General features: G+C 36.3%; 2 protein-coding genes across 2 annotated transcripts; one reads left to right on the top strand and one right to left on the bottom strand.

Annotated features, from left to right (window-relative positions):
- Nucleotides 1–4109: 4109 nt before the first annotated feature.
- Nucleotides 4110–7319, top strand: LOC137390086 (cilia- and flagella-associated protein 20). Its single transcript, XM_068076334.1, has 5 exons — nt 4110–4193; nt 5256–5335; nt 5444–5555; nt 5734–5922; nt 6965–7319. The coding sequence occupies exons 1-5, from the start codon at nt 4110–4112 to the stop codon at nt 7073–7075; spliced, it is 576 nt and encodes a 191-aa protein (XP_067932435.1). The 3' UTR covers nt 7076–7319.
- A 106-nt stretch (nt 7320–7425) lies between these two features.
- Nucleotides 7426–13292, bottom strand: LOC137390934 (trichohyalin-like). The gene is made up of 6 exons (XM_068077248.1): nt 13155–13292; nt 10859–10956; nt 10191–10408; nt 9905–10094; nt 9054–9635; nt 7426–8269 (listed from the first exon to the last, which is right to left on the bottom strand). Exons 1-6 carry the CDS (start codon nt 13290–13292, stop codon nt 7426–7428), a joined length of 2070 nt encoding a protein of 689 aa, XP_067933349.1.
- Between the last annotated feature and the right edge of the window lie 206 nt (nt 13293–13498).

Genomic DNA, 13498 nt, shown 5'->3' with positions numbered 1-13498 from the left:
CTTGTCTTTAGATGTGGGCTTCCAGGGTGGCAATTGCCAAAAACATCATTGCCCTTGTGTTGTCTTATACTTTACAGTCTATTTGCATAACTGTTGCCTAGCAGCAATAACTAAGCATGTCTCATATCATTCATACTTGCCAGGCAAAGTCTCGAACTTTGTCTAGATACTGGTTAATGTTTAGTAAACTAGAAATATTTAGGAATCTGTTGTTACAAGTGATATGTCCTGACCAACCCGCCAGCAGTTTTATTAAACCAACTATTTGTTCGTATGGTTTCCTGAAGAACTGAACAACAGATCTATCATGCTTTTGGTAGACTTAATATCTTGAGCGTATTGTTGTGTAGGCAGTTGGTGAATGTGAGTCTTCAGTGGGAATACCTGGCTAACAAATTCCACTTTCCCATGTTCCCAAATAATTAGCAAATTGAGTTCAAGCTGAAGTGCTCATAAACATTAGGCAGGTTCACCTGTATTTAATATACATACTGACTTGACAGATGCTGCTGTCAAGATGCTGTACATGTACATTCTCTATCATTTTACAAATTGGCATCCCTAAACAAATTCCTTCATCAGCATTACAAACGCAAGTGAAATAAAAATGTTACTATTACATGTATGATACCGCAGATGCAAGATATAATAATATAGGTGGATAAAAATCAATGAGCTTATGTGTTAAAAAAAACAAGTGGCTTCAGATAGTCTCCAGAATTAAAAGATTTAAAAATATAAGAACATGTAATCCGGCCCAAAAGCATTTTGCAAATAAAGAAATTAACATTAGCTGCAGTTGCTACAAATGTTGGGAAGTGGTGTCAAGAATAAATTAGGACAACATATTGACAGTCAAAATGGATGTTTAGTAGAAGTTAGCTTGAATATCCATATATTAAGTTGGAAGTTTTGTGCATTATTTTGTTTAACTAGGCATCAACAATGCCCTTCCCATAGCTAATAAAAACTGCGATGCCTTATTATGTTGAATTGAGCAAATAAGATTTCTTTATTACAATCATTGCAATGCATCAGCTTAAAACTAAGGTTGGCATACAGTACTTTGATAAATTAAGGCAATGAACGGTAATGTGATATACAGATATAGATTTTCACCAGTTGTGTGTGCCGAGTTTATATTTTTAGTAATTTTAATGATTTCGTTTATCACAATTTAAAATTGGTTAAGAAGTATTGTAGGTTTGTGTTATGCATTAGCTGTTAGTACAATGAAGAAATGAAAAAACTTTTTCAATGTGTAATTAAATTTATGACATGGTCTGGAAATGCAGTGCATGACATTAAAAAGCCAAAACTTAAAAGGAATGAATCGTTTATAGCGCAACCTGATATATGTGTCGACCAGTGTGAAATATTAGAAGTGCTTAGGATTATTTGTTAATAAGGTATATTCACAAAAGTGTGCAGAAGAAGTACATCGAAGATATTAAAAAAGAAAAACGATAAATCCATATGACTAACAGAAATTATCACAAACATTTTTGTGTATACTTTAGGTTAAATTTACTTGAGATAAGTAGGGAAGTAGAACATTGTACAACAAAACCTAAACTTTTTAGCTGCAATCTATTGACAAGTTGGTTATTTTTAGTTAGTAGAATGTTCCATGCATTCATAAACTTGATTTGGAACTCCACAAGATGTACATTTCCACTAATTGCAATGACATTTTGATCAAGCTGTTATAGTCAAACATTGATGACCATTTTACTCATCATCAAAGCGTAAGGTCTATGTGTATAAATAGAGAGAACTGGAAGTGGGTTGAAACTTTCAATTCTTTTGCTTTTCCAAATGTCAGTCATTCCATGTATCAGCTGTTTAATTAATTAATATTTCCAACGGTACGAGTTTTTTAACAAGTGGTGCTGTTGCATTCCTTGTCTCATCAAGTTTTAACTAGTAACTAGGCCTACTACTTTTATGAATACAAAAGGTTCAACAGTTAACCAGTTACTAGTCTGTGTGGTATCCTTGTTGTTTAGTTCTCATAGAAGTAACTAGCTGTAACTTTCCTTTCTTGTATTTAGACAAGTCGAATCACTTATATTGGATTCCGGCTGTAATACTTGACCTTATCGAGACAAGTCACTTACATGTATTAATGTTTGTTACTATTTTCTCTCAATCAACTGTCCATAGCCTGCGTGGCATGACACCCAAATTTTTGCTCAATCTTAAGAATTGTCTTTTTCAAGTAGGCCTTCTAGACTGTGTGCACGTATAAAGATATCAACAGCCTCGGTTTTACATTGTTTATCACATTGTTAGAACACTTGATAATGGTTCAAACTTGTAAAATAAGGAACTATCAGCTTACAATCCTGTTGCATTGAAAATTAGATTTGAGAAACTAAACATTGCTAAACCTGTTTGTCTAGAATTTTCTCTGTATCTAGAACCTTTAGGGTCTAGATAAAGGGAAGGTCCACCAGCAATAACCATTTTTCCTGCCTTATCAATCCTCAAAGCTTTCACAATCGTTAAAATGATGTACTAGCAAAAAATAGTTTAGTCTAAATTTATCAAATAAAGTAATGTAATAAACTAAGTATTTTAAAAATAGGAGATGATCTTGCACCATCTCACAACTCATAAACTATGGGTGATCTAAAGCATGATTCTGTAATTTCTTTTTATAGTTGAATGTAAATGCAGTAGTGATTACTTTTCTTAAAACCAAATTGGAAATGTGTCCTTGAAAATTTAAAACAGCTTACTTTGATAATCGTTTTCACTGTACTTGCCTTTGGACTTAAGTTCATGATGACTTTTTAACCTCATTTCTTTGTAAAATTGTCTCTAATGCAGGAAAAAAGTGAATTCAAAAATTTTGCACAATTGGAGCATGTGGGGCTCTCCACACAACACTCCTTTTTTATAGCAATTTATACATTTTCCAGGAGGATAATTCTCTGCTTATGCCAGCCTTCTTTAATTGGATCATGCGTAGTTGGCTAGTTGCTACCATAAGTTTTATAGGCATTACACTGATTGTGCATAAAGTTCAGTTTATAGGAAACATCTCATCTGTTTAATGCCATTATTTTAACTACGTGTATGTCTAATTGTGTCGAAGTGTTCAAATCACTAACAAACAGCCTAACAATATGATTGACCATACTCAAAGTGTTTCACATAGGGTTTTCTTTATTTCAAAAACTTTTTTACTGTAATATACTACAGTAGTTATATCTATATACATGTATATATAATATTGCTAATTATTTTACTTTATTCAAATTTTAAACCTACACTCTATACTCATTAGTTGAAAAGCATGAGAAAAGAGAGCAGTAGACTTTGATTAATCAGCTTGAACATAAAAAAGTTTACGCTTTCGTAAATGTTTCACGAATGCATTAAAAATGAGTGATACGCAATTTATTTGATCTAACGATGTAAAAAAAAAATTGCAGATACTCTAATCTAACAAATAGTTTAAGCAGTTGAACAAGTTCAAAACCCATAAGTAGCCTAAATATGTAAGAAAACATTGACTTTATAATGTTTGGGCTCACAATATATAAATTTGGCTGCAATGCTCATTTTGCTTTATAGAACATACCTAAATTATTTTTGTGCTCAAGGTAAAAATTAGCATTATATCATAATTCACACATGCACATGCACATACAGATTTAAGATTTACATGTACATTCATGAAATTATTTACTCAGCATAAGAGTTTTCCGCTCTATATTTGTATCTCTGGAATGCATATCAACCTGTCTTGAATAACTCTATGTCTTGAAACCGACTTAGTAGAAAATGCTTTCCTTGAATGGCTAATGTGAAAAGTACATAAAAAGGCATGCGCTAAAAGAACTACAAGATAATGCACCTAAAGAATTTTTTCAAACGTTATATAAATGTTAAACATAAACAAAATATTAGAAAAATAATCATTTATATTGGCTAAATAATTTATTAAACTATAAATCTAACAAATCAATTTTGTTTTTTTTCTTAGCAACAAACTATTGCTCCGCCATAACTACACCACATTTTGTTATACGCCTTGATCACAAGAGAGTTCATTTCATGCTACTTTGGTCTTGATTTAGTATATCAACAGGAACATTATGTTCAAGAACACGTTTCAAAGTGGATTTTTATCTATATTATATAGTATTGGAAGCAAGCCTCTGCAAATTTGGGACAAAAAGGTATAAAATATATATTATTTCAAGTTTTGATAATCGTGTATGTCATGCCTGCTCGTAATCCACTGTCAGACACATGGGTGATGTTATCGTGTATATGCTAGTAAGTTATAATATTTGTTAGTTGTTTTAACAAGCACTGGTAAACAATTTATATTCACTAAAAGTTTTGTCCGAGTCAAACGTCTGTTAATTTTTTTCGGGCATTTCTAATAACTTGATTGAGGTTGTGCCGAGTTTTTTTTATGTTTGTATGTTTATTTTGTATGTTTAGCCGTTTTGCGATACGTAGTTTTTTATCTAGAGAAATATTTTTTATCTAATGTTGTTAAAAATAGATTTCATTTTAAAAATAAACTATCAGCAGGTTGTAGTATAGGCGAGTGAAAGAATGGAGGGAAAGTAGCTCACTTTTTAAAGGATATATTGAAACATGAACTTTTAGCTTTTTTATAATATTGTTTTATTACAATACAGTATTATATAATATATTATTATTATAATATTAATACAATATATTATTATAACACAGTTTTATTAGCTGCAAGGGCAAACCAAATCAGCATTATACCCGACCATACGATGGACTCTGACGGCTCTGCCACAAATCAAACTTTTGCGGGCTCATTCACATTGGATAAATACTCATGCAATTTATTCAATGCTTTTGAATTTGAATAATGAATAGATACTACTGTAGATCATACTAGCCTGCTAGTATTTCCACCGTGAATATGAGCTGGTCATCATTATTTTTGATCTAATGTTTTTTGTACATGAAGAATTTGTCTTTTAGCGAGTCAAGTAATTGGTGTTGCTAGTTCTATTATGGTTTTAAACCTGACTGTAAACTGACTATCTCATCTACTCTTTGTCCTTATTAAAAATATTTTATTCTTAGTTTGCTAACATCTACGTGTAGTTGTAAGTCATAGAAATGTAAGTCACGAAAAGAGTTGTTGGCTCTTAGTCTAGAATCTAAGATTGTAACATATGTCCAGGATTGCCCGTCTCATCAACGCTCAACAGTAACTTCCGTTTAATATAATATCTTATGATTAACAGGTACGAAATGGCCACATCAAACGTATCACAGACACTGATATTCAGTCTCTAGTTCTTGAGCTCGCGGGCACAAACGTGAGGTAAGTGTTGTGAAGGATTCTACCTGTTAAATTGACTCCATAAGGTTCGTATTTAATTTATAGCATAAATGTAAATTTTATACACATTCGTTCATTGCTCTGTTGCAGTACGACCTTTATTACCTGCCCTGCTGACCCTAAAAAGACGCTAGGTATAAAGCTGCCATTTCTTGTGATGATCATAAAGAACCTCAAGAAGTATTTTACATTTGAAGTACAGGTATGTCTGTTTCAGGTTGTTTTCGTGCATAACTTACATGCACAGTATGAGCATAGCGTAAAACTAGTACATAGCAGTATAGGTCCTGCGTCTGTCTGCTGGCTGAGTAGGTATTATTGGACTTGTCGAGGGATATGGTATATGAATGAGTCACTAGTGGCTGTCGTCTTTTTTGCAGGTTCTGGATGATAAAAATGTTAGACGCAGATTTCGAGCGAGTAATTATCAGAGCACGACGAGGGTGAAGCCATTTATATGCACGATGCCGATGAGATTAGATGATGGCTGGAATCAGATACAGTTTAATCTGTCAGACTTCACTCGAAGGGCGTACGGTACCAACTACATCGAGACCCTGCGTGTTCAGGTATGTGTCTTTACTCACAGACTCTATAGCGCTTGCCCATGCTAGTTTGATGTATTGCTCTTCAGCACGTAGCAACAAGCTCACGGGCGCTTGGACTTAATCGCCATAAGTTTTAGCTTGAATTTAAATCTGTAAATTTTCCTCAAATGTGTTGAAAGTTAGGAACTTACAGTTCAAGAGAGATTCATCTATTTGCTTATGGCCACCAACATTGGTTAGGATTGACATGTGTATATAGAAGTGTGCGCAGAAGACGTTTCTAGTCTGTCCTGATGTTTGGCCACTTCATACACTCTGTTTACCGTATTATGACTTCACAATAGGCACTGTCACATCACTACCGTGTTAGTTTTATTCATGTTTAAATGCGATTGCTTCCTTCACTCTTGCAGTCATAATTCAGAGTTTGTTACTGTTTCACTCGGGCTTATTTTAGAGATTATTTTATGCTTTTCAAGAAGAGAATGATCCGTCAGACAGAATTCCTAAAATGAAACGTTGAAATCACATGTCATTCTCTATACTCGGAGACAATAACAAAAATACTTAGTGTTAATCATTCAAACTAAAACATCTAAAGCAGCTCATTTCTTTTTAGAATCACTCACTCACCTGATAAGGGTTTATAACTCAATCGACTCACCAGTAAAAACATTGTGCTGTACGGAAGTTGCATTGATGCATTGTTTGTGGTAATTTAACAAGCTGACATTATCTTGGTTATTATGTCTGGCACAGAGCGTAGAAAAAATGATGTCTTGTTATTTTTTCATGAATATACATTGCTTTAAAAAAACACCCATTATACAGTGTGTATTGATTTATTAAATGTATAAACTACCGCATGGCTGATTAACAATCAATTGTTCTAATTATTGTCATTTATGCAAAGATGTTTAATGCGGAAGGTGGTAAAAGCATTAATTTCAGTTCCCTTACTGCTTATGATTTTGAGTTGCGAGTTTGAGGGACTGATGATTTTTAATGAATTATTTGAGTTGCTGTTTGCAATCTTTGAAGGCCAACTTTTTATCCATTTCAGATTCACGCCAACTGCAGAATCAGAAGAGTATATTTCTCAGACCGGCTCTACTCAGAGGATGAGCTGCCACCAGAGTTCAAGCTTTATCTTCCTGTGCAAAAGAATAAATAGAAATCGAGTTTTTCTGTTCCAATGATCTACACAGGGAGTTGTCAGACCTCATTCCTTTTAGCCTCTACCTTATTATAAGGCTTACGTAGATGAGCGAGGAGATTATTTCAAAGGTCTGCATAGGGATTAATGTATATCTGAACAACATAATAACAACTACAAAATTGCACATACTAAGCCTGAGTGCATGAACTGCGCTTGTATATACACACACCTTCCACCTTTGGTTTCTCATATTTTGTATAATAAAGGTACAATAAAATAATAAACATGTATATGTACAATGTATTTTATGTTAATGCATTGCGAGTGAGAAGATTAGGAAAGATAATGAGCAATGGAAAGTCCTATCAAGGCTTATCACTTCGCAGCTGCTTTAAGCGTTCCTTTTCTTTAAGCAGTTTATTTTCCTCCTGCTGTAATTTAGACCTTTCTTTGCTGATGGCCCAGTGTCTGTAGATATCTTTAGCAAGTTCTCTTCGCTTCTCACTCTCTGTCTGTTTGCGTTGTTCCTCTTCTCGCTGTTTGCGTTTAATTAGTCGTTCTTTAGCCATTCGTTCTTCCCTGCATCTCTTCCAGTAGTCATCAGTACCAACCTCTTGTTTTAGCTGTTGTATCCACTCCTCAAAGTCTTTTTTCTGTTTCTCTTCATTCTTTTGTAATCTCATTTGCTTACTTATCCGCTTGGAAGCGGAATCTAACCATGTCTGATAATCTATTTTCTTTACAAGATGTGATTTGTGGTCATTGGTCTCTGCGGTTTTCTTAACAGGCACTTGGTTTGGTTTGGTTGCTACCCATTGCTCATAAGAAACCGGGTCAAGAAAGCTCACGCCATAGCTTTTCAAGTTGACAGCTTCAGAACTGTCTTTATAAGTTTGATAGGCTCGAATATATTTCTCTGGATTTGTCTCTGGCAGGTGCCCCTGAGATGTGTCTCCGATCTGCAGCAGCTCTCCAAGACCCTCGATTTTTGCTTTCCTGCTTGAATATGCGGATACGCTGAGTTTTTTACGTTCTTCTCGTCTTTGCTGGTCATGTTTCTTGTTCCAGCGTTTCACCGCCTTCTTATTGGCATGCTGCCGGGCCCGCTCTTCCTCGCTGTCAGTATCTGAACACTCCCTTAACACTCCAGATTCCTTGAACATTCTTTTGAAGATTCTTTCGTTCCTCTTCATCTGATCGTCAAATGATCTAAAACATTCACACGGGCAATGGTAGATTTATTAGCTGTTACTTGTTTACTTTCTAATTGAGGAGTTATCTCTGCAATATTAGCTAATACACAGCATGCTTTTTAAAGCAGGAAAGGTGTGAAGTTTGTGCAGACCTCAGCTGTGGATTATTAGCTAAATTGTAAGTATCGATTGTGCATTAAGAGAGGTTAACAAGTTTGTTCTTATTTTAGTCGAGTTCTTGTTTCACCTAATCACATTTTATGGCCTACATAAAACCATTTAAAAGCATGGAGTATGGGAAACCATGCCTCATATATTCTATGATATTTTTCTATTGTATATCCGGCTTAGTGCCTACATTTTCTATAGACTAAGTTTTTTCAAAAGATGTTAAATAGCATCTAAAGGTTCTTAAGCCATGTAGATATTTTAGGGAACCAGTTGCACAACTAATGCTATTATTGTCCTGTTGGCACAATATTGTCACAACAGCCATTCAACAACCCTGAATGTGTTATAAAAAAAAATTCGTAGATTGAGTAGATGCTTACACACGTGCATGTACGTATATTCTTATGAGAAATATTTTCAAGATTCTCATATTTAGAGTATTGGTAGGTCAGCCAACTCATGAATGCTTCACAGGTAGATTTAATGGTTTCTACTAGGGCCAAGGAAAAGGCGAATGGAAGCTGGTTTACGACTAGCTGTCGTAAGGGCTTACATCGCAATCATCTAATGCTCAAAGACTCGGCACCCATTCAGTCTAAAAAGTCTTAGACTATCATTTGTGCCCAAACCTGGTATCTTGATGCTTCTCTTCTTGCTCAGGGAATATGTCAGCAAAATAATCCTCTTCGACTATCCCCGTCGAACTCTTTATGTATTGCAGGTACTGAGGCTTTGTTAGTGTAAATTTATGTTTGCTTTTGCCAGGCTTTACTATTGCAGTTGGCTGAGTACTTTGTGACCTGCAGAGTCTTTCATTTCGGGCTTCAGAGTTCAAAAGAGGAGCGCTTCTCACCCGTGCTCTTCTTTCTTTGCTCTTTTCTTTTGATGACGCTGGCATGGCATGATTGACAGTTGTCATCCTTTGTTTTGTGCTGCCTGCAGTAGAAGGGCGGTAATATAAATGACTGGCCGTTGAAGGCCTAATCACATTTGCTCTGTTCGCCACATCCTGAGAGAAACTGTGCGATAGAGCATGGTCGTGGTAACTATAACTGGAGTTGTCTTCTTCTTGCTCTAATATTGAAGTATTTGGTGTAACTTGTGCAGGCTGTGGCTCTGTTTTTATTGCGCTATCCACTGATTCAGAAAAAGTTTGAGTGTGTTCAGTTGCTTTGGCCATCTTTGCTTTCCGCCTTTTCCACTGAGACAGTCTGCCAAGTAGACCACAATTACATCATTTAAATAAACTATAGTCAGTTAACAAATCTGTCTAAGATAGGTAATTGGAATAGCACTAGCGCTTTTTCAAGGGCTAATTTCACCTAGTACTGAGACTTGTTACATAGGTTAGAAGGAATATTTGGTTTGTGTTGAGATCTTGTCACGAACATCCAGTTTCATTTACTCTCTTCAGTGCAGTATTTATATTATGTGCAAATGGCCCAAAGTCAACAAGTATTGAAGCGATGTAGAGCAGTACCTTAGTTCGCGTTCACATGTGAATGAACCAAACTCAAGGGCGATGTCAAGAGGTGTGCTGCCATTGCGATTCTTGGCATATATATCAGCTCCATGCTTGCACAGCTCTAAAGCAACCTTTAGCTGATCATTAGCAGCGGCAGCATGAAGACAGCTGTTTCCGCTGCATGTTGTTGCCATCGGCAAAACATCTACAAGAAAAGCACAAAGTTGTTTGAAATATCGCTTATTTAGTGAAACTCCGGTTTTATGAAGTTAGATGGTAAAAAGGTGTCTCGTTGCTGTACCTCCAATATTCAGTAGATATTTGCAGCCGTCCAGGTTTCCATGGTAACAACACATGAAGAGAAGGTTTACAGCTGCTTCTTGTCCTGAGGTTGTTTCTAGTGCCACAGCAAGGTCGGAAGTGTTGCATTTTTTTTTAGATAGACTCTCATGCACACTGTTGTATGGTGTGAGAAGGCAAAGCTTCATGACTGTGTTATCAGATATATTATCACCGAGCCTGCAATAAAACAATAAGACTTATGAATAAATGCCTTCTTGCAAACATCGCATTACCTCAAACCTCTTAGCAGTACTCTACCACATCTACTTTACTCCTGGATAGCAGATGGATGGAAATCGAGTGCATTACGTTTACAACATTATCTTCATAGCCCACTACAGATACCATTCTGTAGCTCACTACCGCTACCACTCCATACTCCTGCACAAAGTTTTTTACATGTACTATTTAATATGTTATAATTTTATTAACCTATAGCGGCCATTTTTTAGTATTTATTCAAAAATAAGTTTTCATCACAATTTTTGTAATAGAAGAAGAGCTAGACAAGGAGATTTACTAAACTGTAACTTGAGATTAGGCGTGGGTAAAACAATTTAAAGTTGTTTGACTTACCCACATCTCTACACGAACTGTTTCTGATCAACAATATTTGACATACTGCACCTGAGAGTGGTCACATCCTTGAGAAATTCTCCATCAATGTCCTGAAATGTGTAGGTAGATGGTGGACAGCCCCAGAGCAGCTCCAATCTTTCTTTTACCTGCAGAAACAGGAAGCTTTTGGAGTCTCTCCCTACCATGAGAAATACTACTTTCTTTATGAAATAATTTATTGTCACCCATAATAACGTTACACTGTGCCCACCTAATATATGTATCATACCCACCTGCTATATGTATTCTACCCACCTGCTATATGTATCCTAAATATGTGCTATATATATCCTACCCACCTGCTATATGTATCCTAAATATGTGCTATATATATCCTATCCACCTGCTGTATGTATCCTACCCACTTGCTATATGTATCCTACTCACCTGCTATATGCATCCTACCCACCTGCTATATGTATCCTACCCACCTGCTATATGTATCCTAAATATGAGCTATATATATCCTACCCACCTGCTATATGTATCCTAAATATGTGCTATATATATCCTACCCACCTGCTGTATGTATCCTACCCACTTGCTATATGTATCCTACTCACCTGCTATATGCATCCTACCCACCTGCTATATGCATCCTACCCACCTGCTATATGTATCCTACCCACCTGCTATATGTATCCTAAATATGTGCTATATGTATCATACTCACCTGCTATATATATCCTACCTACCTGCTATATGTATCCTACCCACCTGATATATGTATTCTACCCACCTGCTATATGTATCCTAAATATGTGCTATATGTATCCTACCCACCTGCTGTATGTATCCTACCCACTTGCTATATGTATCCTACCCACCTGCTATATGTATCCTAAATATGTGCTATATGTATCCTACTCACCTGCTATATATATCCTACCTACCTGCTATATGTATCCTACCCACCTGCTATATGTATCCTAAATATGTGCTATATGTATCCTACTCACCTGCTATATATATCCTACCTACCTGCTATATGTATCCTACCCACCTGATATATGTATTCTACCCACCTGCTATATGTATCCTACCCACCTGCTATATGTATCCTAAATATGTGCTATATATATCCTACCCACCTGCTATATGTATCCTACCCACCTGCTATATGTATCCTAAATATGTGCTATATGTATCCTACTCACCTGTTATATGTATCCTACCTACCTGCTATATGTATCCTACCTACCTGATATATATCCTACCTACCTGCTATATATATCCTACCTACCTGCTATATGTATCCTACCTACCTGATATATGTATCCTACCCACCTGTTATATGTATCCTACCCACCTGCTATATGTATCCTGCCCATCTGCTATACGTATCCTACGCACCTGCTATATGTGTCCTATCTAAGGGCTATACGTATCCTACCCACCTGCTATATGTATCCTAAATATGTGCTATATGTATCCTACTCACCTGCTATATGTATCCTACCTACCTGCTATATGTATCCTACCTACCTGCTATATATATCCTACCTACCTGCTATATGTGTCCTTCTCACCTGATGTATGTATCCTACCCACCCAATATACGTATCCTACCTACCTGATACATGTATCCTACCCACCTGTTATACAGTATGTACCTTACCCACCTGTTATATGTATCCTACTCACCTGCTATATGTATCCTAGCTATGTGCTATATGTGTCGTACCAACATGCTATATGTATCATCATACCCACCTGTTATATGTATCCTACCTACCTGATATACGTATTCTACCCACCTGATATACGTATCCTACCCACCTGTTATATGTACCCTACCCACCTGCTATATGTATCCTAGCCACCTGTTATATGTATCCTACCCACCTTCTATATGTATCCTACTCACCTGCTATATGTATCCTACCCACCTGATATATGTATCCTACCCACCTGTTATATGTATCCTACCCACCTGCTATATGTATCCTACCCATCTGCTATACGTATCCTACGCACCTGCTATATGTGTCCTATCTAAGGGCTATATGTGTCCTATCTAAGGGCTATATGTATCCTATCTAAGGGCTATATGTATCCTATGTAAGGGCTATATGTATCCTATCTAAGGGCTATATATATCCTATCTAAGGGCTATATGTATCCTATCTAAGGGCTATACGTATCCTATCTAAGGGCTATATGTATCCTATCTAAGGGCTATATGTCTCATACTTGTAACTGTAATATTTATTCAAAAACCAAAACAATTTAAACAAGCGGACAGTGGAAATGAACTATTAACTATATTCATTAACTCTAGGAATGATTAGAATTGCCTGCTAACATGGAGAAGCGTAGAGCCATCCTTGATGTGTCTAACTCGCACCAGGTTCTCATCTGGTAATCGTACAATCAAACTGAATCTATGAATATCCAAGCGAGCTGTTGATTCGTAGACAGCAGAGCTGGCAGCAATGGTCATTCTGAGCCTCTGTCTATTCAACAGGGCAATCCTGTTACTATTCCAACACTTTGTGTCAGCAGACTACTTTGACAGATATCCGGAGCGAACTGAGACGAGTAAAGTAAGTGCACTCTAGTATTGACACTCCAGCTTAGCAATAAAACATCAGCAGGATGCTGTTACAACAGCGTGATATGAGAGCAGCGCCGCTTGACACGGGTTAA

This window comes from Watersipora subatra, chromosome 3 (assembly GCF_963576615.1).
Source record: "Watersipora subatra chromosome 3, tzWatSuba1.1, whole genome shotgun sequence".
In the NCBI taxonomy this organism is placed as follows: Eukaryota; Metazoa; Bryozoa; class Gymnolaemata; order Cheilostomatida; family Watersiporidae; genus Watersipora; species Watersipora subatra.
The sequence above is the reverse complement of the archived record's forward strand: the minus strand, read 5'-3'. Positions and strand labels throughout refer to the sequence as shown.

What these genes read in the sequence shown, in the direction of transcription:
- LOC137390086 (XM_068076334.1), top strand. Translation starts at nt 4,110, where the DNA reads ATGTTCAAGAACACGTTTCAAAGTGGATTTTTATCTATATTATATAGT. An exon ending in TGCAAATTTGGGACAAAAAG is followed by an intron (nt 4,194 to 5,255) that starts GTATAAAATATA and finishes TATGATTAACAG; the next exon opens with GTACGAAATGGCCACATCAA. An exon ending in ATTTTACATTTGAAGTACAG is followed by an intron (nt 5,556 to 5,733) that starts GTATGTCTGTTT and finishes TCTTTTTTGCAG; the next exon opens with GTTCTGGATGATAAAAATGT.
- LOC137390934 (XM_068077248.1), bottom strand. Translation starts at nt 13,292, where the DNA reads ATGACCATTGCTGCCAGCTCTGCTGTCTACGAATCAACAGCTCGCTTG. An exon ending in ATGGCTCTACGCTTCTCCAT is followed by an intron (nt 10,957 to 13,154) that starts GTTAGCAGGCAA and finishes CTGTTTCTGCAG; the next exon opens with GTAAAAGAAAGATTGGAGCT. An exon ending in ATATCTACTGAATATTGGAG is followed by an intron (nt 10,095 to 10,190) that starts GTACAGCAACGA and finishes CTTTTCTTGTAG; the next exon opens with ATGTTTTGCCGATGGCAACA.